We start from the raw sequence: 22635 nt of genomic DNA on the forward strand, positions 1-22635 counted from the left end.
CCCCCCACAGACGCGGTTCCGGCTTCTCCTACAGCAGGCTGGTGCTCCTACCACACCCGTTTTGGCGCGAAAGCACGATGCTGCCGCTCCCCCTGCAGTTTTTCGCCCCCAAAAAAAACAAGAAAGCGCAGGCGGCATCCCTGGCGACGGACGACCAAGTCTAATGGGCGTTCCGTGGTGGCGATGGCCGTCGGTTCTATGGGGAAACTCCTCTATATCACCGATTCCCTCTCGGGCCGCCGTTTTCTTTGTGACACCGGGGCGCAGTGTAGCATTCTACCTGCGTCAAAGCTCGACATGCAGACTGGGAACCTCGGTTTTTCCCTCGTAGCGGCTAATGGCGCAGCTATTCGAACGTTCCGAAAGTGGCGGGTCGAAGTCTGTTTCGGCGGTCAGCCCTTCTTTTGGGAACTCATCATGGCCACAGTCTCACAGGCTATCCTAGGAGCGGATTTTCTGTGTGCGAACAGCCTACTAGTCGATGTCCGGCAGCGCCGGCTGATCAACGCGGCCACCTTCCACTCGATTCCGTGCTTCCACGGTACCTCCGTGGTGTGCTCCATTGCCTGTGCTTTCCCTCCTCCAGATGATTTCAAGCGGCTCCTCGGGGAGTTTCCGGAGCTGACAAGGCCCACCTTCTCCTCTTCGGCGACGAAACATGGTGTTGAACATCAAATCACCACTACTGGCTCCCCGGTTTATGCGCGGGCTAGAAGGCTCGAACCCGGCAAGCTCGCAGCTGCGAAGGCGGAGTTCGACACGATGGAGCGGCTCGGGATCATTCGGCGATCCAAGAGTCCCTGGTCCTCGCCTCTCCACATTGTGCCGAAAACAGGCGGCGGCTGGCGGCCATGCGGTGACTACCGACGCCGCAACGACGCCACCACTCCGGATCGGTACCCGATCCCGCATATCCAGGATTTCTCGGCCCACTTGGCGGGAAATTCTATCTTCTCTAAAGTCGACCTCGTCCGTGGATATCACCAGGTTCCAGTGCACCCACAAGACGTCCCGAAAACCGCAGTCATCACCCCTTTTGGCCTCTTTGAGTTCCTGCGGATGTCATTTGGCTTAAAGAATGCAGCACAGGCGTTCCAGCGTTTAATGGATTCCGTTCTTCGAGACCTGCGTTTCATTTTCGTCTACCTTGACAACATACTCATCGCCAGTGCCAGCAAGGAGGAGCACATCTCCCATTTGCGTTCCCTCTTTACGCGTCTCAGCCAACACGGTTTAATCATCAACCCGGCCAAGTGCCAGTTCGGCTTGCAACAAATCGACTTCCTGGGACATCGCATAACATCGGACGGCGCCGTCCCTTTGTCGACGAAGGTTGAGGCGGTTATTTCTTTCCTGCGGCCATCGACAGTCAGGGCCTTGCAGGAGTTCCTGGGGATGGTCAACTTCTACCACCGTTTCGTCCCCAAGGCAGCTCAACTCATGCAACCTTTGTTCGGGGCCCTCAAGGGCAAGTCCGGTAAAGATCCAATCAGCTGGACAGCTGAGATGGTCCAGGCGTTCAGCGACACCAAGAACGCTTTGGCCAACGCAACCATGCTGGCGCACCCACTTCCAGGTGCTACTATCGCCCTTACCACCGACGCGTCAGACTACGCCATCGGTGCAGTGCAAGAACAGTGGGTCAATGGCACGTGGCAACCGCTGGCGTTTTTCAGCCGTCAACTACGAAAGAATGAAAAAAAGTACAGCACCTTCGATAGGGAGCTACTGGCCCTTTTCCTCGCCATTCGCCATTTCCGGTTTTTATTGGAGGGGCATCCCTTCACGGCTTTTGTCGACCACAAACCCCTTACGTTCGCCATGGCCAAGACCGCCGAACCGTGGTCCGCTCGTCAACAACGTCACTTGACACTCATTTCCGAATTTACCACGGACATTCAACATGTGTCTGGTAAGGACAACCTGGTGGCAGATTGCCTCTCCCGTGCGATGGTCCACGCGGTGCACCTGGGAATCGACTACGCCCTCGTGGCTGCAGATCAGGCCTCGGACTCGGAGGTCCAATCATATAGAACCGTTCCCTCTAGCTTCCAAGCGACCAACGTCATCTTCCAGGCCACAGGTGCCACGCTCCTTTGCGACGTTTCCATGGGAGTTCCACGACCTATCATGCCAGTCGCATGGCGCCGGAAGGTTTTTGATGCCATACACGGGTTGTCGCACCTGGGGATGAAGGCTTCGCAACGGCTTATGTCAGCCAAGTTCGTCTGGAAAGGTATGCACATCGATGTCCGTGACTGGGCTAATACCTGCGTCGTATGCCAGAAGGCCAAAGTCCAGCGTCATGTCAAGGCTCCAGTGGCTGCGTTCACTGTTCCAGAGCGTTGTTTCGACCACGTGCATGTGGACCTCGTGGGGCCGCTTCCGCCTTCTCAGGGTTATACTCATTTCCTCACCATAGTGGACCGCACCACTAGGTGGCCAGAGGCAATTCCTTTGGTTTCCACCACTTCGGCAGACGTCGCTAGAGCTTTCATCTCCTGTTGGGTTGCCCGTTTCGGGGTACCGGCGGACATCTCTTCTGACCGCGGGCCACAATTTTCCTCGGATCTTTGGAACGCTGTGGCTCAGGGGCTCGGTACCAAACTTCGTCGCACCACCACCTATCATCCACAGGCAAACAGCCTTTGCGAGCGATTCCACCGGTCGCTTAAAGCCTCTCTTTGGGCCAGTCTTCAAGGCGCAGGATGGGTGGACAGACTCCCATGGGTCCTGTTGGGTCTTCGTACGGCACCCAAAGATGACCTACAATCGTCTTCAGCTGAACTCGTCTATGGCCAGCCGCTCCGTGTACCAGGAGATTTCCTCCCTTCTCCCACAAAGCCATGGTCCGCCTCCCGGTAACTCGTTCGCCACCAAGAAGCGGCCAGATGCTTCGCTCCAATACCTACGTCCAATCACGGTTTGCAGAACTCCTACGTGCCACCGGGACTGAAAAATGCGGAGAATGTCTTCATCCGCCACGACGCTCACCGGGATCGGCTCAAGCCCCCTGACACTGGTTCTTTCCGCGTCATCGAACCAGGAGACAAATCCTTTTCGGTCGCCGTCGGAGGGAAGCCGGATCACATCTCGGTGGACCGCTTGAAGCCAGCTCACCTGGACCTGGACAAACCTGTCGTAGTCGCTCAACCACCCAAACGTGGCCGACCACCCGCTGCCGCCGCCCCAGATCAACCAAAGCCGCCTGCCAACTCGACCGCGCTCGCCGCGCCTGCTCAGCCACAACTGACTGCCAACTCGACCACCGGTCATCAACTTCCTCTACCAGGGTATCGCAGTCGATCGGACAGGCTCATCAGGCCTCCTCCTCGCCTCATCTTTTCTGTTAAAGACAATTCTGGGGGGGCGCATGTGGCAGAGCCACCAAAGGACTCAGAGCGGTTGTACATAATTCCTTAACTGCAATGTAGTTACTGTCTGTGCCTGTACCTTTAATTACACTGTTTGACTGTACAATGTCTAGTTACCTTTACAGCGCGGTTTCAACGTGATGACATCATGCCGTTAGTCACGTGATGCCCCAATGGCGGGAAGAACGTGATGACATCATGACATCAGTCTTCTGACCAGAGGATCAGTCCTCGTGGAGCCCTCAGGGACAGTAGACCTGTTATTGATGTGTTCTAGCAGTTTCCAGTTTAAACTCATTTCGTCTCATTAAAGTTCATTATTTTAATTGCCTGAGTCGAACTCAGTCTTTTTGATAGGAACCTCCGTTCCTACAATACTATATTTTCAGAGTGACGAACACTCAAAGAAAGAATACGAAACTAATGGAGGTGATTGGGCATTTCTATCAACTTATGGCAAGAAATTCCACTGGTTCTACCTGTTCTGGGCTCAGTAAAATGGGAATCTCCTATCTGGCATTACACAGTCACTGTTGGGCTGTCGAGGGGGTCGTTCGGCCCGACTGCCTGCCTCTCTTCCATGGTCACGTTCACGCCCAGGTGGCCCTGGAGATGGAGCACGCAGTGTCCGCCGGCACGCTCGAGGCCTTCCGCAACCGGTGGGCACCACAGGGGCTGGAGTGCATCATCACCCCCGGCAACCAAAATTTAATTTAAGTTGTTAAGTTTACTTTAATGTTTTTTGTCAAGTTACAGTTTATTTGTTTATCGTGTGCATCTAAACGAGTACCCAGTCACTGTAGAATATTGCACTGTGGACAGAAAAGTTGTCAATGGATTCATGAACACAATTGAAGTTGTGTAGAATTATGGATAGTTGGGAATGAGTAATAAGGCTATGATTTACTCCAGGGATTCAGAGTCAATAAAAGCAGTCTGAGTGGTTTATGAGTGTCAGATAAACACAGTATTAAATTACACACACACATGCTCCCTTTTCTGTCATCTGTAATATATGGAGTAGTCTCTGTATAATGAAAATGGTGATAATGATAGTTCAAAACAGCACTGAAATTCCACAGATGGAATGCTAAGCAACAAATACAACCGTTGCAGAATATTAAATGATTCACAGGACGGGGTAGCAAAGACCTTTTTTCAGGTTTGCAAATCAGAATTATATGGAAATTATAAGTGTTTAATACATATGAATGCTATAGAGTTTAAACTGACCAGTTCTAGTATTTACAATTTCTGTCTTTATTTAACCTATAGATGCATTGACTTTTTTCCAGCCCAATTTTAAAATACGTAAATAATTTGCTTGCTGACCTACATAACAACAGTTACTTGATGTAGAGCACTTTGGGGCACCCTGAACATGTGATATAAATGCAAGTTCTTTCTTTTAACTTAAAAATAAAGAATGAATTGATCAAGGCAGTTTTCTGTATTGATATCTTGGCATAAAAGGTCTGTGTGACAATTTGAGATTTATCACTTACTTACATCCATGCATAATAATCCTTTGAATCTTTTGCATGCAGCAATTCAAAATCATTTGATTCAGCAACAACAAAAGCAACACCTTGCATTGATATAGCGCCTTTAACATAGTAAAACGTCCTACGCCGTTTTACAGGAGCGTGATCAACAAAAATGTGACACCGAACCATATAAGGAAATATTAGGGCTGGTGACCAAAAGCTTGGTCAAAGACGTAGTTTTTAAGGAGCGTCTTAAGGGAGGAGAGAGAGAGGTGGAGAGGTTGAGGGAGGGAATTCCAGAGCTTAGGGCCTAGGCAGCTGAAGGCACGGCCACCAATGATGAAGCAATGAAAATCAGGGATGCGCAAGAGACCAAAATTGGAGGAGCGCAGAGATCTCGGAGGTTTGTTGGGCTAGAGAAGGTTACAGAGATAGGGAGGGGCGAGGCTATGGAGGGATTTGAAAATGAGGATAAGAATTTTAAAATCAAGGTGTTGCTGGACAAGGAGTAAGATGGGCAGCATAACCATTAAAACCTTCATTTACATTTTTACATTGGTACATAAGTTACAGAGAAGCAGAAACTAATTCAGTCTTCCTGCCTGACTATTTATATCAATAAGTGATAGTTCTCTTGACATCATTAACATTTAAGGATGACAATTGGTAGATATCCTCTGTCATACGTATATGAACCTTGAGTTGGAAATCAATTACATTGAGAAAGTTTCTTCCTTTCCACCTAAATTTACACAAGGTGACTGTAGAAGATTGCTATTGCTCATGCAAAAAGGTTACTAGTAGGTAACATGTTTGACCTGTTATCCATCACTTACACCATGACAAGTATAGATAATAATATAGCAGTGAGCACTCTGAAAGGCTCACTAAAGCAATTATACAATGATACTATGATCAATCAAAGTAGAATGAACCTATGAATCACGTGTTAAATGTATTTATTGTACTTGGGTGTCTGCCACCCTCCCCTCCCCCCATTCTGTGTGTCAGACATTCTTAACTCCACATCATTTTGCTCCATGTTGATTTATGAGGAGGATGGCTGGCATTAGAATACAGAATTTAAACTGGTCCAGGGCACAGCTAACATGTTTGGTTAAAGTCTGTGTCAGCCTGAGGTAACACTGAAACAAGAAAATTACATGCACAAATTCAGAGAGAATAAATGAATCTAATCACTAATGGAGCTCTCAGAGAGCTGTCACGGGCACGATGGGCCAAATGGCCTCCTTCTGCACTATGAAATTCTATGATTCTAAGACCCACCGATACTGAATCAATAATATTACAATTGGGTTGCAATGCTGGCTACTTTGCAATCAGCAAATCTGGAGGCAGTGCAATTTGTTTTGTTGGTGCTCACTGTTAGCAGCAAAAATATTCCCAAAATGATCCTCTTGGCATTAACAATATTAGCCGAGTGCGCGTCATTGATTATTTCATAATAAATTTATAGCAGATCGAAGGCCCTGGGGCACATCTTGACGTGAGGGAATAAAAATATGGAAGCAGCATTTTAAATATATGCTCAAGTATGCTGAAACGTGTACTCATCCTAAGATTATTGTCGCGAACAGGTCGATTTAAAGCTATTCCACTGGCTCGGTGTCAGCAGTGTGCATGTGCAAAGAGTCAAGCATAGCCCTGAATGTAGGTCTACTGGTGATAGCAGAATAGTCACTGCCGTTTAAACCTCTAGCACTGTAATCAGAGGAGGCTCTGCACATGCCTAACTAGAGAGAACTGGGTCTGGGCGGCTTAACTCTGCACTGCCCACTCGAACCACTCCAAAAATGCTGTCAGCGTCGCTTATTTTTAATTTGAGAAACCTAGTTGAAGACTCAGGATCCATAGCGTAGAACACCACTAAGACTGAAAGAAATATAAACAAAGTGAATCAGGAGGTAGTGATCAAGTGACACCAAACTTCGACAATATAACTGCACTGTATTTAAAAAGCGCATCTTTGTTTTCAAATCCCTCCATGGCCTCGCCCCTCCCTATCTCTGTAACCTCCTCCAGCCCTCCGAGATCTCTGGGCTCCTCCAATTCTGGCCTCTTGCCCATCTCCAATTTTAATCGCTCCACCATTGGTGGCCGTGCCATCAGCTGCCAAGGCCCTAAGCTCTGGAATTCCCTCCCTAAACCTACCTCTTTGACCACGCTTTTGGTCATCTATCCTAATATCTCCTTATGTGGCTCGGTGTCAAATTATGTCTGATAATCGCTCCTGTGAAGCATCTTGGGACATTTTACTATGTTAAAGGTGCTATATAAATGCAAGCTGCTGTTGTTGCTGTTACAATGCATTGCTGGTCTGAAACCAGTTGCTGCAAAGTATGAACCACAGCTAGCATCACCTTAGCTCTGCTATGGGCTGATAACTGCATTCTGCCCACCAGGAGCATGCACGCTCACATCCACATACAGAGCTCCTCAACCCAGCTAATAAACTGGGAGAGAGCTTCCACTTTTTCGAAATCTGATGAAGTTTCAAAAATGCTTTGGAGGGCTAACTAGCCCCTGGGCATTTTTTAAACCCAGCTTGACACTGCACTGGTACCAGATGGCTTCCCCAGCTGTGTGTCCTGGAGTCAGATATGGAACATAGGAACAGGAGTAGGCCATTCAATGAGATCGTGGCTGATCTGTACCTCAACTCCATTTAACCGCCTTGGTTCTGTAACCCTTAATACCTTTACCTAACAAAAACCTATCAATCTCAGTTGTGAAATTTTCAATTGACCCCCCAGTCTTTTTGGGGGAGAGAGTTCCAGATTTCAAATAACCTGAAGAAATGTTTCCTGACATCACCCCTGAACGGCCTAGCTCTAATTTTAAAGTTATGCCCCTTTGTTCTGGACTCTCCCACCAGAGGAAATAGTTTCTCTCTATCTACATTCTTTATTCACCTCAATTGGATCACCCCTTAATCTTCCATACTCAGGGGAATACAAGCCTAGTCTATGCAACCTATCCTCTTAATTTAGCCCTTTAAGCCCCGGTATCATTCTCCAGTGCACCCCCTCCAAGGCCAATATATCCTTCCTGAGGTGGGTGCACAGAACTGAATGCAGTACTCCAGATGTGGTCTAAAGAGAGCTTTACTCAACTTCCATCCCTTTGTATCACAGCCACCCCCCCCCCCCCTTGAGATAAAGGCCAACAATCCATTAGCCTTATTTGTACCTGTCCACTAGGTGTTGCACATTTCTGTACATGGGCCCCCTTAAATCTCTCTGCTCCTCCAGAGATCCTAGCTTCTAATTGTGGGAAGATGGGTCTGTGTTAAAAGAGTGGAAGCCACTTTGCAGGAATGCAATTAACTGCAACAGTTTAAGCAACAGTTGGGAAGAACATTGCATTTGCCACTCACCCTGAGCAGCTCCTCTTCCACCCTGTCTTTGACCAGATCCGGACCTTGACGCCTTTCCCTGTTCTGCAAGTTGTCGGTGGAGATGAGAAGAGCGATCTCGGTAGCGTCCAAGGCAATCTCCAGGCGCCTCTTCTGCTGGAGCAGAAGTTCCGTCTCTGCCAGCATGTCCTCGATTTCCCTTTTCAGTTCCGATTTCCAGAAAAAGATGTCCTGCAGCCTCTCGCCCAGTTTCTTGGTGGAGGTGGCTTGGGTGTCCTGAGTCAGCCTCTCTCTTTCTGAAATCAAGGTCTTGGATTCGTCCCGCAGGTTTTCCGCCGTGTCCCGGTCGGCGAAGGACTGGTAATACTTGGAATAATTGTTCTGTTGCCATTCCTCAGGGATGTACTTGGCCGTCCTAAATCCTGCAGTGGCCAAGCCCGAGGACGTATGAAGTCCCGTATTCTTGATTATACAGTAAGGTTTGCAGGGCAGTTCCTCTTCGGGAATGCATCGCGCAACTTGCGGGTGAGTCACTAGAACTTCTGTAGCAGACATGGCTCCTTGTTTCTCGTTCCCTCTAAACTTTTTATTCTTTTTTTAAAAGAAAAGATCTATAAATACTTAAGTGTATTGAGCTGGGTTTGAACCCTTGCCTCGACCAGCGCACTTGATTCCACCCCTTGGATGTGTCCAAGTCCTTCAGCAAGCTGATTGTTTCCTTAACTTTTGTCACTTGAGTTTGTTGTGAGCGTCGCGTTGCTCGGTTACCCGGGGTCGTTACTATGGCAAGAACGCGTTGTCACAAAGCGTGATCCTCTGTAGACTCGATGGACTGTTGAGCAAGTGGTTGTTCCCCTGCCCACCACGTCCTGGTCAAACACGACATAGTATTTTTGTCCGGAGACTGGTAAAATAAATATCTTGTCGTTACGGTTTTTAATCAGCGTTCATTTTCTTCAACCAGTGCTCCCCAACCTTCCTTACCTCGTTATTCTAGCTGTTGGTCCCACCCTCACCTCTGAGTCAGAAGGTTGTGGATTCAGGTCCCACTCCAGAAACTTGAGCACAAAAATCCAGATCTGTCGCTTTAATGCAGTTGTGAGGGAGCTGCCTTTCAGGTGAGACGTTAAACTGAGGCCCTGTATGTCCTCTCCGGTGGACATAAAAGATCCTCATGTAACTATTTTGTAGAAGAGCAGCGGAGTTATCCCTGGTGTCCTGGCCAATATTTATCCCTTATCTAAATCTAAAACAGGTTAGCTGGTCATTACCACATTGCTGTTTGTGGGAGCTTGCTGTGCGCAAATTGGCTGCTGTGTTTCCCTACATTACAACAGTGACTACACTCCAAAAAATACTTCATTGGCTGTAAAGCGCTTTGGGATGTCTGGTGGTCATGAAAGGCGTTGTAGAAACGCAAGTCTTTTTTCTTTTTAGTTCATTTGCAGTGGGAATTGAAATGCAGAAAGGCTGATGCACTGATAAATTGTGGTATATGTAGTGTATACCCCCAACAGAATGATGGTAGGGTAGAATTGCAAGTCTCCAGGATTGCCCTGGAGTCTCCAGGAATTTTTTTAAAATTCATTCATGGGATGCGGGCGTCGCTGGCAAGGCCTTCTTGAACTGCTGCAGTCCGTGTGGTGAAGGTACTCCCACGACGCTGTTAGGGAGGGAGTTCCAGGATTTTGACCCAGCGACGATGAAGGAACGGTGATACACTTCCAAGTCAGGATGGTGTGTAACTTGGAGGGGAACTTGGAGGTGGCGGTGTTCCCATGTGCCTACTGCCCTTGTCCTTCTAGGTGGAAGAGGTCACGGGTTTGGGAGGTGCTGCCGAAGAAGCCTTGGCGAGTAGCTGAAGTGCATCTTGTAGATTTTGATCACTGCAGCCGTGGTATGCCGCTGGTGGAGGGAGTGAATGTTTAAGATTCCAATTAAGGTGCCAGTCAAGCAGGTTGCTTTGTCCTGGATGGTTTCGAGCTTCTTGAGTGTTGTTGGAGCTGCACTCATCCAGGCAAGTGAAGAGTATTCCATCACACTCCTTACTTGTGCCTTGTAGATGGTGGAAAGGCTTTGGGGAGTCTTAAGGTGAAACACTCACCACAGAATACCCAGCCTCTGACCCACAGTATTTATGTGACTGGTCCAGTTAAGTTAAATTAAAGATTAATTAAAGATTAATCTTCAGGACACTGTTACTGGCAACCCAGATGAAAAATCAAGGGATGTTAAAAGAAAGTGTGTGAATTTTTCATTTTCTTTGAACATTTATTAGTTCTAATAATAATATTGGAGATGGGATTACCCAATCGGGTAATTATGAGCCTGTTTGCTTTCCAATTGGCCTGGAAAGGCTGCAAAGATGGGCGTGTCGGGCAACCAATGGCTGGAGTGTGGAAGGGAAGGGGGTTAAAGGCAGGGGGTCATGCGATGAAACCTCGAGAAACACGTCCAACAAGAGTTGGCAACCCTATGTTTCACCCACATGTTTTTTCTCAAGCCTACCTCAAGTTAATTGTCCTTCTTGATCATAAAGTTGAACAAAACTCTCTTGGTCAAACATTTTTGGGCTGGGCCTCACCAGAAATGTTGCCTCAGCACGGAGGAGGGAGAGGTGGAGAGGCAGAGGATTGGGGAGGGAATTCCAGAGCTTAGGGCCTAGAAAGCTTAAGGAATGGCCGCCAATGGTCCTGTCTTCTTCATACAGCATTGGAACTGCTGTGTGCATAGGAAGAAGAGTGAACTGGACAGGTTTCTTACTCAGGTAATTCATGGGGCCTTAAAGGTTGCAGAAGAGATTTATTAGAATGGTACCAGGGATGAGGGACACCAGTTATGTGGAGAGGCTGGAGAAGCTGGGGTTGGTCGCCTTAGAGCAGAGAAGGTTAAGAGGAGATTTGATAGCGGTGTTCAAAATCATGAATGGTTTTGATAGAGTAAATAAGGAGAAACTGTTTCCAGTGGCAGAAGAGTTGGTAACCAGAGGACACAGATGTAAGGTTATTGGCAAAGGAACCAAAGGCACCATGAGGAAACCTCTTTACAGAGTGAGTTGTGACCTCGATTGCACTGCCTGAAAGGGTGGTGGAAATAGATTCAATAGTAACATTCAAAAGAGAATTGTGTAGGAGTCGCTGGAAATAAACAGACTGCGAGACTTTCATAGCAGCAAAGAAAAATGCGTGTTAGCTTTATTAACTCTTCGCATGGACTGAGGGACTCGGCCTCGTCGCAGGGCTATGACGTCATCACACAATCGATGACTCTTAAAGGGACCCTGCCCCGATAACCCAACCAAGTTCCGTACATAATGTGGAGCGATAACAACATTGGCTATACATAGTGAACTGTGTTACTGTCCCTATGTGGTTTCCGCCACATATGTCCCCCAGAATTCACTAGAGCTGGCAATGTCAGTCGTTGAGGGGCCCGGATCACACGGCCGAAACGGCTCCTTAAGTCCGGGGCGGGGACTGGGGGGGTCGCAGGTGGGTCCCCGGGCGCTCGGTGGTGGACGGAGGGTGCAGAAGCCAGAGGTCGGCCCCGCCACGGGGGCTGAGCCAACCCAACGGGTCGGTCCAGATCCAGGTGGGCCGGCTTAAGACGGTCCATGGAAATGTAGTCCGGCTTACCGCCGACATCCACCGCGAAGGCCTTGTCCCCGGCTTCCAGGACGCGGAATGGTCCGTCGTAGGATGGGTGAAGAGGTCCCCGGTGGACGTCGTGGCGGACAAAAACGTACTCCGCCGCACGAAGGTTGGGCGGAACGTGGGACTGAGGGAGACCGTGCTGCGATGTGGGCACCGGCGCGAAAACCTTGGCGTTGTCCAGGAGGGAGGACCGCTGATGGGCTGCGGACCAAGGGTCCGTGGCATTGGGGACGAAATCCCCGGAAACCCGCAGCGGCTACCCGTAAATGAGCTCGGCGGACGAGGACTGGAGGTCCTCCTTGGGGGCGGTCCTGAGTCCCAGCATGACCCACTGGAGTCTGTCGATCCAACTGTCGTCCCGGAGGCTGGCCCGGAGCGCAGCCTTCATGGAGCAATGAAACCGTTCGCACAGCCCATTAGCCTGAGGGTGATATGCGGTGGTGTGGTGGAGTCTCAACCCAAGGCCTCGGGCGACAGCGTTCCAGAGCTCTGACGTGAACTGGGGCCCCCGGTCGGAGGAGACGTCAGATGGGGCGCTGAACCGGGTGACCCAAGTGCTGATGAACGCCCGAGCCACATCGGCGGACGTTGTTGACGACAGCGGGACGGCTTCCGGCCATCGGGTGGTTCTGTCGACCATCGTGAGGAGGTGGGTGAACCCACGGGAGGGCGGCAGGGGCCCCACCAGGTCCACGTTAACATGGTCGAACCGCCTCTCGGGCACCGCGAAAGGCACCAACGGGACCTTAGTAGGGCGATGCACTTTTGAGCACTGGCATACCACGCAGGTATTGGCCCAATCGCGAACGTCCTTCTTGAACCCGTGCCAGATGAACTTAGCTGCCACCAGCTTCTGTGACGGCTTCCTGCCCGAGTGGGAAAGGCTATGGACGGCATCGAAAACCTGCCGTCTCCACCCGTCGGGCACGACAGGGCATGGCTGCCTAGCAGAGACGAAGCACAGGAGCGTGGTGCCGGCATCGTCAAACGCGACGCCTGCTAACTGAAGGCCCGTGACAGCCGTCCTGTAGGCCTGGACGTCCGGGTCAGAGGCCTGGTCGGCCGCCATGCGGGTGTAGTCGATGCCGAGGTGTACGGTGCTGGCGACAGCCCGGGAGAGACAGTTGGCGACAGGGTTGTCTTTCCCAGCCACATGCTGGATGTCCGTCGTGAACTCGGAGACGAAGGAAAGCTGGCGCTGCTGACGGGCCGACCACGGCTCGGAAACTTTGGCCATGGCGAAGGTCAACGGCTTGTGGTCCACGAACGCCGTGAACGGGCGAGCCTCCAGCAGGAAATGGAAGTGTCGGACGGCGAGGTAGAGGCCGAGAAGCTCGCGATCGAAGGTGCTGTACTTCTGTTCGTTGAGGCAGAGCTGCCGGCTGAAGAAGGCGAGCGGCTGCCAGGTGCCGTTGACCCACTGTTCGTGGACGGCGCCGACAGCATAGTCCGAAGCGTCAGTGGTGAGAGCGATCGGCGCATTGGGCAACGGATGCGCCAGCATGGTCGCGTTAGCCAGGGCCCTTTTGTGTCCATGAAAGAATTGGCCATCTCCTCGGACCAGTCGACGGTGAGCTTGGCAGGCTTGCCTTTGAGGGCCTCGTAAAGGGGTCGCATAAGCTGGGCTGCCCGGGGAACGAAGTGATGATAAAAGTTCACCATGCCCAAAAACTCCTGCAGGGCCCTCACGGTGAGGGGTCGCGGAAAATCCTTCACGGCCTCCACTTTCGACGGCAGTGGCACCGCCCCATCCTTCGTGATGCGGTGCCCGAGAAAGTCGATCGAGGACAGCCCGAACTGGCACTTGGCCGGATTGACGATTAGGCCGTGCTGGCTGAGGCGTTCGAAGAGAGTCTGGAGGTGGGACACATGCTCCATCCTGGAGGCACTGGCGATGAGAATGTCGTCCAGGTATACGAACAGGAATGGCAGGTCCCGTAACACGGTGTCCATTAGGCATTGAAAAGCCTGAGCGGCGTTTTTGAGACCGAATGGCATGCAGAGGAATTCGAACAGCCCGAACGGGGTGATCACTGCGGTTTTCGGGACATCCTGCGGCCGAACGGGGACCTGGTGGTAACCCCGGACGAGGTCCACTTTAGAGAAAACAACTTTCCCGGCCAGGCGGGCGGAAAAGTCCTGGATGTGTGGAATCGGGTAGCGGTCGGGGGTCGTAGCGTCGTTGAGGCGCCGGTAATCGCCGCACGGGCGCCAACCGCCGCCTGGTTTCGGTGCGATGTGGAGGGGCGAGGCCCACGGACTGTTTGACCGGCGAATGATGCCGAGGCGCTCCATCGTGTCGAACTCGGCTTTAGCGATGGCAAGTTTCCCCGGGTCGAGGCGCCGAGCGCGGGCGTAGACAAGCGGACCGGTGGTCGGGCTGTGGTGTTCTACCCCGTGCTTGGTGGCGGCGGATGAGAAAGTGGGCTTTGTGAGGTCCGGGAACCCGGCGAGGAGGCGGGAAAACTCGTCGGAGGCCGAGAGTGCGCTGGACAACTTCATCGTGCTGGAACCACTGAGCGAACACGGGAGCGAACTGAAAGTCTCAGCGTTGACGAGATGTCGGTTCTTGACGTCCACCAAAAGGCCATTGGCACAGAGGAAGTCAGCGCCGAGAAGGTGGGGTGGACACTTTCGCTGTAACAAAGTCCCAAGCGAAACGCTGCCCGCCAAAACACAGCGCCACACTCCGTTTCCCGAAAGTACGGATGGAACTGCCGTTGGCGGCTTCGAGGGCGGGGCCGTGGTTCCCCCCCTGTATGTCTACGGTTGACGCGGGCAGGACGCTCACCTGGGCACCCGTGTCGCAGAGGAAACGACGTCCAGAGTCAGTGTCCGTAATGAATAACAGACTACCTGAACGGCGACAGCCATGGCAGCTAATGAGTGGGCCTTCGCGTTTCCCGACGTGGTAAAGCTGCACGGGGGCCGGCACTTCTTAGCGTTGGGACCGAACTGCGCGTGGTAGAAGCACATGCTTGGGGGCTGCCGCCGTTGGGCTGTAGCAGTGGGGGCAGGGCCCCGCATGGCCGTGCAGTACTGTTGCCCGGCGGAGAAAAATTTGTCGGCCTCCTTGGCCAGGGTGCAGAAATCACTAATATGAGAGTTGGCTAAAGCCGACCGTACCTGCCCTGGCAGCTGTTGTAGGAACAGTTCTCTGAAGAGGAAGCACGGCTTGTGCTTGCCCAGGAGGGTTAACATGTGGTCCACCAGTTCTGAGGGCTTGGAGTCACCAAGCCCGGGTAGAGAGAGAAGCTGACATGCGCGCTCGGGTTCAGTTAGTCCAAAAGTCTCTAGGAGGTGCGTTCTCAGCGTCGCAAATTTGTGGTGCTCCGGGGGGTCCTCGAGCAGGCTCACGACTCTGGCCCCGGTGGAGCTGCCGAGAGCAGAGACGACGTAATAATACTTCGTGTCGTCCACGGTGATGTCCCGGAGTGCAAACTGAGCCTCGGCCTGGGCGAACCAAGCGGCAGCCTGCTGTTCCCAAAACTCCGGTAATTTGAGAGAAACGGCATTCGTCGCCATCTCGGATAAAGTCTTTGGAAACGTCCAAAAGAGAAATGGGGTCACCAATGTAGGAGTCGCTGGAAATAAACAGACTGCGAGCCTTTCATAGCAGCAAAGAAAAACGCGTGTTAGCTTTATTAACTCTCCGCATGGACTGAGGGACTCGGCCTCGTCGCAGGGCTATGACGTCATCACACAATCGACGACTCTTAAAGGGACCCTGCCCCGATAACCCAACCAAGTTCCGTACATAACGTGGAGCGATAACAACATTGGCTATACATAGTGAATTGTGTCACTGTCCCTATGTGGTCTCCGCCACAATGGGATAAATACAGTACTTGAAAGGAAAAAAAATTACAGGGCTATGGGGAAAGAGCAGGTGAGTGGGATTAGTTGGGTAGCTTTACCAATGTGCTGGCACAGGCACGATGAGCCAAATGGCCTCCTTCTGTACTGTATCATTCTGTGATTCAATGATTATATACCTGCTGACTTTAAGCTCTTGATATTTTCACTTTACCACTGAACTGTGGATATTTGTGCTCTGAAAATAGGGGGCGTCTCTGGAACTGCTTTTCTACATGTCCTTCCATCCCTGCAATTAAAAACAAAGTCAACCCACATGGTATTTCAGCTCCAAACAGACCTTTCTTCAACAGTGAGCCACTGAGCTGCTGTGAATTATAGGTGGAAACTGATCTTTTTTAGAAGTTGAAATTCACCTTCAGTTCTTGTACAGAAATAAAATTACAAAATGTAACAGATACTGTGCCTTTGGCCTCTTGAACAGAATTTAGTGATAAGCTTGAGTTTCTGTCACCACAGAGGTATAACCACCTACAAAATGATGACGAGAAGAGAGATATCAGGAGCAATTCTGGGATCTGGAGTGGGCTAGAAACATAGAAGCATAGAAAAATAGGAGCAGGAGTAGGCCATTCAGCCCTTCGAGCCTGCTCCGTCATTCAATATGATCATGGCTGATCCTCTATCTCAATACCATATTCCCACTCTCTCCCCATACCCCTTGATGCTTTTTGTGTCTAGAAATCTATCTATCTCCTTCTTAAATATATTCAGTGACTTGGCCTCCACAGCCTTCTGTGGTAGAGAATTCCACAGGTTCACCACCCTCTGAGTGAAGAAATGTCTCCTCATCTCAGTCCTAAATGTCCTGCCCTGTATCCTGAGACTGTGACCCCTCGTTCTAGACCCCCCTAGCCAAGGGAAACATCCTCCCTGCATCCAGTCTGTCTAGTCCTGTCAGAATTTTATACGTTTCAATGAGATCCCCTCTCATTCTTCTAAACTCTAGTGAATACAGGCCTAGTCGACCCAATGTCATCCTCAAAAAACTCCAGTAGGTTTGTCAAACACGATTTCCCTTTCATAAACCCATGTTGACTTTGTCTAATCCCATTGATATTTTCTACGTGTCCTGTTATCACATCCTTTATAATAGACTCTAGCATTTTCCCTACTACTGATGTTAGGCTAACCGGTCTGTAGTTCCCTGTTTTCTCTCCCTCCTTTTTTAAATAGTGGGGTTACATTTGCCACCCTCCAATCTGCAGGAACTGTTCCATAATCTATAGAATTTTGGAAGATGACAACCAATGCATCCACTATTTCCATGGCTCCCTCTTTTGCTACTCTGGGATGCTGATTATCAGGCCCTGGGGATTTATCAGCTTTCAATCCCATTAATTTCTCCAGCACTATTTTTTTTATTAATACTAATTTCCTTTAATTCCTCCTTCTCACTAGACCCTTGGTTCCCTAGCATTTCTGGGAAGTTATTTGTGTCCTCATCCATGAAGACAGAACCAAAGTATTTGTTTAATTGCTCGGCCATTTCCTTGTTCCCCATTATAAATTCTCCCATTTCTGACTGTAAGGGACCTACATTTGTCTTCACTATTCTCTTTCTTTTTACATACTTGTAGAAGCTTTTATAATCCGCTTTTATATGCCTTGCAAGTTTACTCTCATACTCTATTTTTCCCCTCTTAATCAATCTCTTGGGTAAGTGAAGGGAACATAATTCACACCCAAAAATTCTGGGGTGACAAGTACACCTCATCACCTTGGTGGTTGTGCCTAGGTGATCCCATAGTTAATTTCATGTTTGTATTTTTATGTTTTTATTTGTGAAAGAGAGGAAAGTTCATACTCATTCCTTGACTAATTCTTAAATCAAATTGGATTTTGGGCTTTGGGATCTCTTATGAACTTAACTTAATTCCACTGTGGCAATTTTCAAAAAAATGGCCAGTCAGCATAATGGGAAGTAATTCGTCATCTGTTAGTCATTATCATATAATTAAAATACTTCTTCAAAATACATCCAAAATATATTTTCAATGTGTGGTATTCACAGATAGTGGCTAACAATGAAAAATAATAAGCATATTATACATTAGATACTAATTAAGAAATATACTTCAGTATTTCGTAAAGTGGATTGTGGTCTTGTATGCTCATTTACCTTAACATACATACCTTGGGGATATTCGGGAAATAATAAGAGAAAAATGTACCACTTTTGTTAACAAGATGCTCATCTTTTGGTTATTAATTCATCTGCAATCTGATTCAGACTAATATACTTTTATCCTATAATGTTAAAATATGATGTCAGTTTCTAACAACATAAAGATAGAATTAATGGGATCTTTAGTTCAGTGCGGGAGGGGGTACTAATTATATTAGTTTTACATGATGAACTCATAATGTTACACAGTGTAAATCGTTAAAATGTTAATTGCAATAACAAAATTAGGAGAAATTGCATTAGGTTAACGTCTAATAGATCAATTTATCAATATATACTGGGCATAATAACAATCTTGTCCTACAAGATTAAATATTAATATGGCGTGGCATATTTGAATACTTTTATCATAAATAATAGTGGCCAGTAAATTATATCTTGTGTTTTATTAAATATTTTTTATATCATGTTGCATCAACATTAAAATAACGCACTGCTATGAAATGTTTCAACTGTAATCATACATGCAGTACTCAAAGTGAAACCTTTGAAGCATTTAATAGTAAAATAAATATCCTTCAACTCCTCATCTCCAAAAAAAATTGTGTATTCTGATTCAAAAGCGAAATACTGCGGATGCTGGCAATCTGAAATAAAAACAGAAAATGCTGGAAATACTCAGCAGGTCAGGCAGCATCTGTAGAGAGAGAAACTGAGTTAACATTTCAGGTCGATGACCCTTCGTCAGAACTAGGAAAAATTAGAGGTGTAACCGATTTTTAAGCAAGGGTAGGGGCAGGGAAAGGGAGGAGGGGAGGAAAGAACAAAAGGGAAGGTCTGTGATAGGAGGAAGGCAGGAGAGAGTAAAAGACAAAAGGGATGATGGTGCAAGGCAAAAGGAGATGGTAATGGGACAAGCTAAGAAACAAAAGATGGCTCTAGATGAGGTGTAAATGGCACTGGCAGAATGATCGACAGCTGCCATGTGAGAGAAAAAAAAGAGAAAAGAGAAAAAGAAAAAAAATAGGGGCCGAGGTTATAGTCTGAAATAATATTCTGAAATGTATTCTGATTGCACACTTGTTAATGAGTCATCCACGTTTAGGAGATAATCGCAAAGATATATTACCATCAATGAATTATCCTGTATTAATTACTGATCGGTACACTTTTCAAAATGGTTAGAACCATAATAGTTTACAGCACAGGAGGCTATTCGGCCCATCATGTCCATGCTGGGTCTTTGCTACAGAAATCCAAACTAATCCCACTGCCCTGCTGTCTTCCCATATAACCCTGTATCTTCCTCTGCAAATATTTATCCACCTTTCCCTGAAAAATACAATGTGGTCTGCCTCAACCACTCCTTGTGAGAAAGCATCTATGCTCCAACAACATGCAAAAATAAATTTCTCCTACCTTTCTCCTTACTCTCTTAGTGATAATTTGAAATTGACAATCCCTTGTCATTGATTCCCCAACCAGAGAAAATCGTTTTTCCTTATTCACTATCAAAACTGTTCATAATTTTAAAAACTTCTATTAAATCTCATCTTGGCCTTCTCTGATCTAGTGGAAATTGTTCCAGTATCTAAAGTCTCTCCTCTTAAATATTATTTCCCATGTTCAGCATCATTCTGGTGCATCTATGCTGCATTACTTTAATGTCCTTTGTATCATAGGCACCCCAAACGGCCCATAGTACTCTAACTGTGGCTCAACTAATGTTTACTATAAAATCATCATTACTTTTTCTCGCACGTTCAAGGAATGATCTATTTTAACCCCTAGGTCTTTTTGTTCATCCACACTTTTCAGCATCTTTCCATTGAAAGTAAATTTCCACTCCTTGTTTTCCTTCCCAAAATGTATCACCTCACACATCACCACGCTGCTTGTTGTGTGCGATTGGCTGCCACATTTCCTACATTACAATAGTGACTACATTTCAAAGAAAAAGTACTTCATTGGCTCTAAAGCGCTTTGGGACGTCCTGAGGTCGTGAAAGGCGCTATATAAATGCACGTCTTTCTTTGCTTTCTTACAATCCTCCTCGCTGTTTGCCACCTGTCTGCCCATTCCACTAACATGCCTGTGTTATCTTAAAGCTTTGTATATGTCAGCTGTGGCTCAGTGACCTCTGAGTCAGAAGGTTGTGGGTTCAGGTCCCACTCCAGAGACTTAAGCACAAAAATCTAGGCTGACACTCCAGTGGAGTGCTGTGCTGTTGGAGGTGCCGTCTTTCGAATGAGATGTTAAACCGAGGCCCTGTCTGCTCTCTCAGGTGGACATAAAAGATCCCATGGCACTATTTTGAAGAAGAGCAGGGGAGTTCTCCCCTGTGTGCTGGCCAATATTTATCACTAAAACAGATTATCTGGTTAATATCACATTGCTGATTGTGGGAGCTTGCTGTATGCAATCGGCTGCGACATTACAACAGTGACTATACTTCAAAGAAAGGTACTTAATTGGCTGTAAAATGCAATCTGAGGTCATGAAAGGCGCTATGTAAATCAATCTTTCTTTCTTTCGTTCATTCTTTCTTTCCCAGAACAAAGTGGGCCCAGCACTTAAGACTTGTCTCACTTTCTCAAATCCAGGCAACATCAATTTACCCTAACTCTCCTGTCCTTGACTTTCTATCCATCCTGTTACCTTTCCCCATGGCATATGCCTAAATCTTTACATAAGAACATAAGAAATAGGAGCAGGAGTAGGCCATTCGGCCATTCGGCCATTCAATAAAATCATGGCTGATCTTCTACCTCAACTCCACCTTCTCGCACTATCCCCATATCCCTTGATACCATTAATATTCAAAAATCTATCGATCTCTGTCTTGCATATACTCACTAACTGAGTATCCACAGCCCTCTGGGATGGAGAATTCCAAATATTCACAACCCTTTGAGTGAAGAAATTTCTCCTCATCTCAGTCTTAAATGGCCGACCCCTTATTCTGAGACTGTGACCCTTTGTTCTAGACCCAGCCAGGGGGAAACATCTACCCTGTCAAGCCCTGTTAGAATTTTATATGTTTCAATGAGATCACCTCTCATTCTTCAAAATTCTAGGGAATATAGGCCTAGTCTCAATCTCTCCTCATAGGACAATCCCCCCAACCCAGGAATCAGCCTGGTGAACCTTTGTTGCACTCCCTCTAAGGCAAGTATATCCTTCCTTAGGTAAGGAGACCAAGACTGTGCACAGTGTGGTCTCACCAAGGCCCTATATAATTGCAGTAAGACTTCTTTACTATTATACTCCAATCTTTTTTTAATAAAGGCTAATATACCATTTAGCTTCCTAAATGCTTGCTGTACCTGCATGTTAACTTTCAGTGATTTGTATACAAGGACATCCAGGTCCCTCTGAATACCAACATTTCCCAATCTCTCATCAATATTCTTCTTTTCTATTTTTCCTACCAAAGTAGATAACTTCACATTTCTCCACATTATATTCCATCTGCCATGTCCTTGCTGACTCACTTAACCTGTCTATATCCCTTTGCAGCCTCTTTGTGTCCTCCTCACAGCTTACTTTCCCACCTAGCTTTGTATCATCAGCAAACTTGGATACATTGCACTCGGTCCCCTCATCTAAGTCATTGATATAGATTGTAAATAGCTGAGGACCAAGCACTAATCCTTGCAGTACCCCACTGGTTACAGCCTGCCAACCCAAAAATTACCTCGTTTATTCCTACTCTCTGTTTTCTGTCCGTTAACCAATCTTCAATCCATGCTAATATATTACCCCCAAACCCATGAGCCCTAATTTTGTGTAATAATCTCGTGTGTGGCATCTTATAGAATGCCTTCTGAAAATCCAAATGCACTACATCCACTGGTTCCCCCTTATCTACCCTGCTAATTACAACCTCAAAAAACTCTATTAGATTTGTCAAACACGATTTCCCTTTCATAAATCCATGTTGACTCTGCCCAATCATATTATGACTTTCTAAGTGCCCTGTTACCACGCCCCAATAATAGATTCTAGCATTTCCCTACTACTGATGTCAGACTAACTGGTCTATAGTTCCCTGTTTTCTCTCTCCCTCCATTCTTGAATAGCAGGGTTACATTTGCTACCTTCCAATCTGCGGGGACCATTCTAGAATCTAGAGAATTCTGGAAGATCAAAACCAATGCATCCACTATCTCTGTAACCACCTCTTTTATAACCCTAGGATGTAGGCCATCGGGTCCAGGGGATGTGTCAGCTTTTAGTCCCATTAATTTCTCCAGTACTATTTCTTTACTAATACACTTTTAATTTCTTTAAGTTGCTCATTCATATTAAACCCTTGGTTCCCCATTATTTCCGGAATGTTTTTTGTGTCTTCTTCTGTGAAGACAGATACAAAGTATTTGTTTAATGTCTCTGCCATTGCCTTATTCCCCATTATAATATGTCCTGTCTCTGCCTGTAAGTGACCCACATTTACTTTCGCTAATCTCTTCCTTTTTACATAGCTATAGAAGGTTTTACAATCTGTTTTTATGTATCTCGCTAGTTTACTCTCATATTCTATTTCTCTCTCTTGATCAATTTCTTGGTCCTCCTTTGCTGAATTCTAAAATCCTCCCAATCCTCAGGCTTACTACTCTTTCTGGCCACATTACATGCCTATAAACTACTCCCACCAGTGTTTTCTGTGTCTTGTTGTTTCTTACCTCCACCCAAACTGATTCTCCATCTTGTTTTTTCTGAGCTAAGTTCTTTTCTCTCT

General features: G+C 47.5%; 2 protein-coding genes across 3 annotated transcripts in view; one reads left to right on the forward strand and one right to left on the reverse strand.

Annotated features, from left to right (window-relative positions):
* Window positions 1–8960, reverse strand: part of tekt4 (tektin 4) — a 47733-nt gene extending 38773 nt beyond the window's left edge. Inside the window, exon 1 of the mRNA XM_086000497.1 lies at window positions 8259–8960. Coding sequence (XP_085856623.1) covers window positions 8259–8792 — 534 coding nt within the window. The 5' untranslated portion in view covers window positions 8793–8960. The remainder of the gene's footprint in view (window positions 1–8258) is intronic.
* Window positions 1–22635, forward strand: part of LOC147110485 (cytochrome P450 2K1-like) — a 108228-nt gene that overhangs the window by 79995 nt on the left and 5598 nt on the right. The gene's annotated exons all lie outside the window — the stretch shown is intronic.

This window comes from Somniosus microcephalus, chromosome 11 (genome assembly GCF_052327205.1).
Source record: "Somniosus microcephalus isolate GS21.2 chromosome 11, FLI_Smic_1.0, whole genome shotgun sequence".
Classification (NCBI taxonomy): Eukaryota; Metazoa; Chordata; class Chondrichthyes; order Squaliformes; family Somniosidae; genus Somniosus; species Somniosus microcephalus.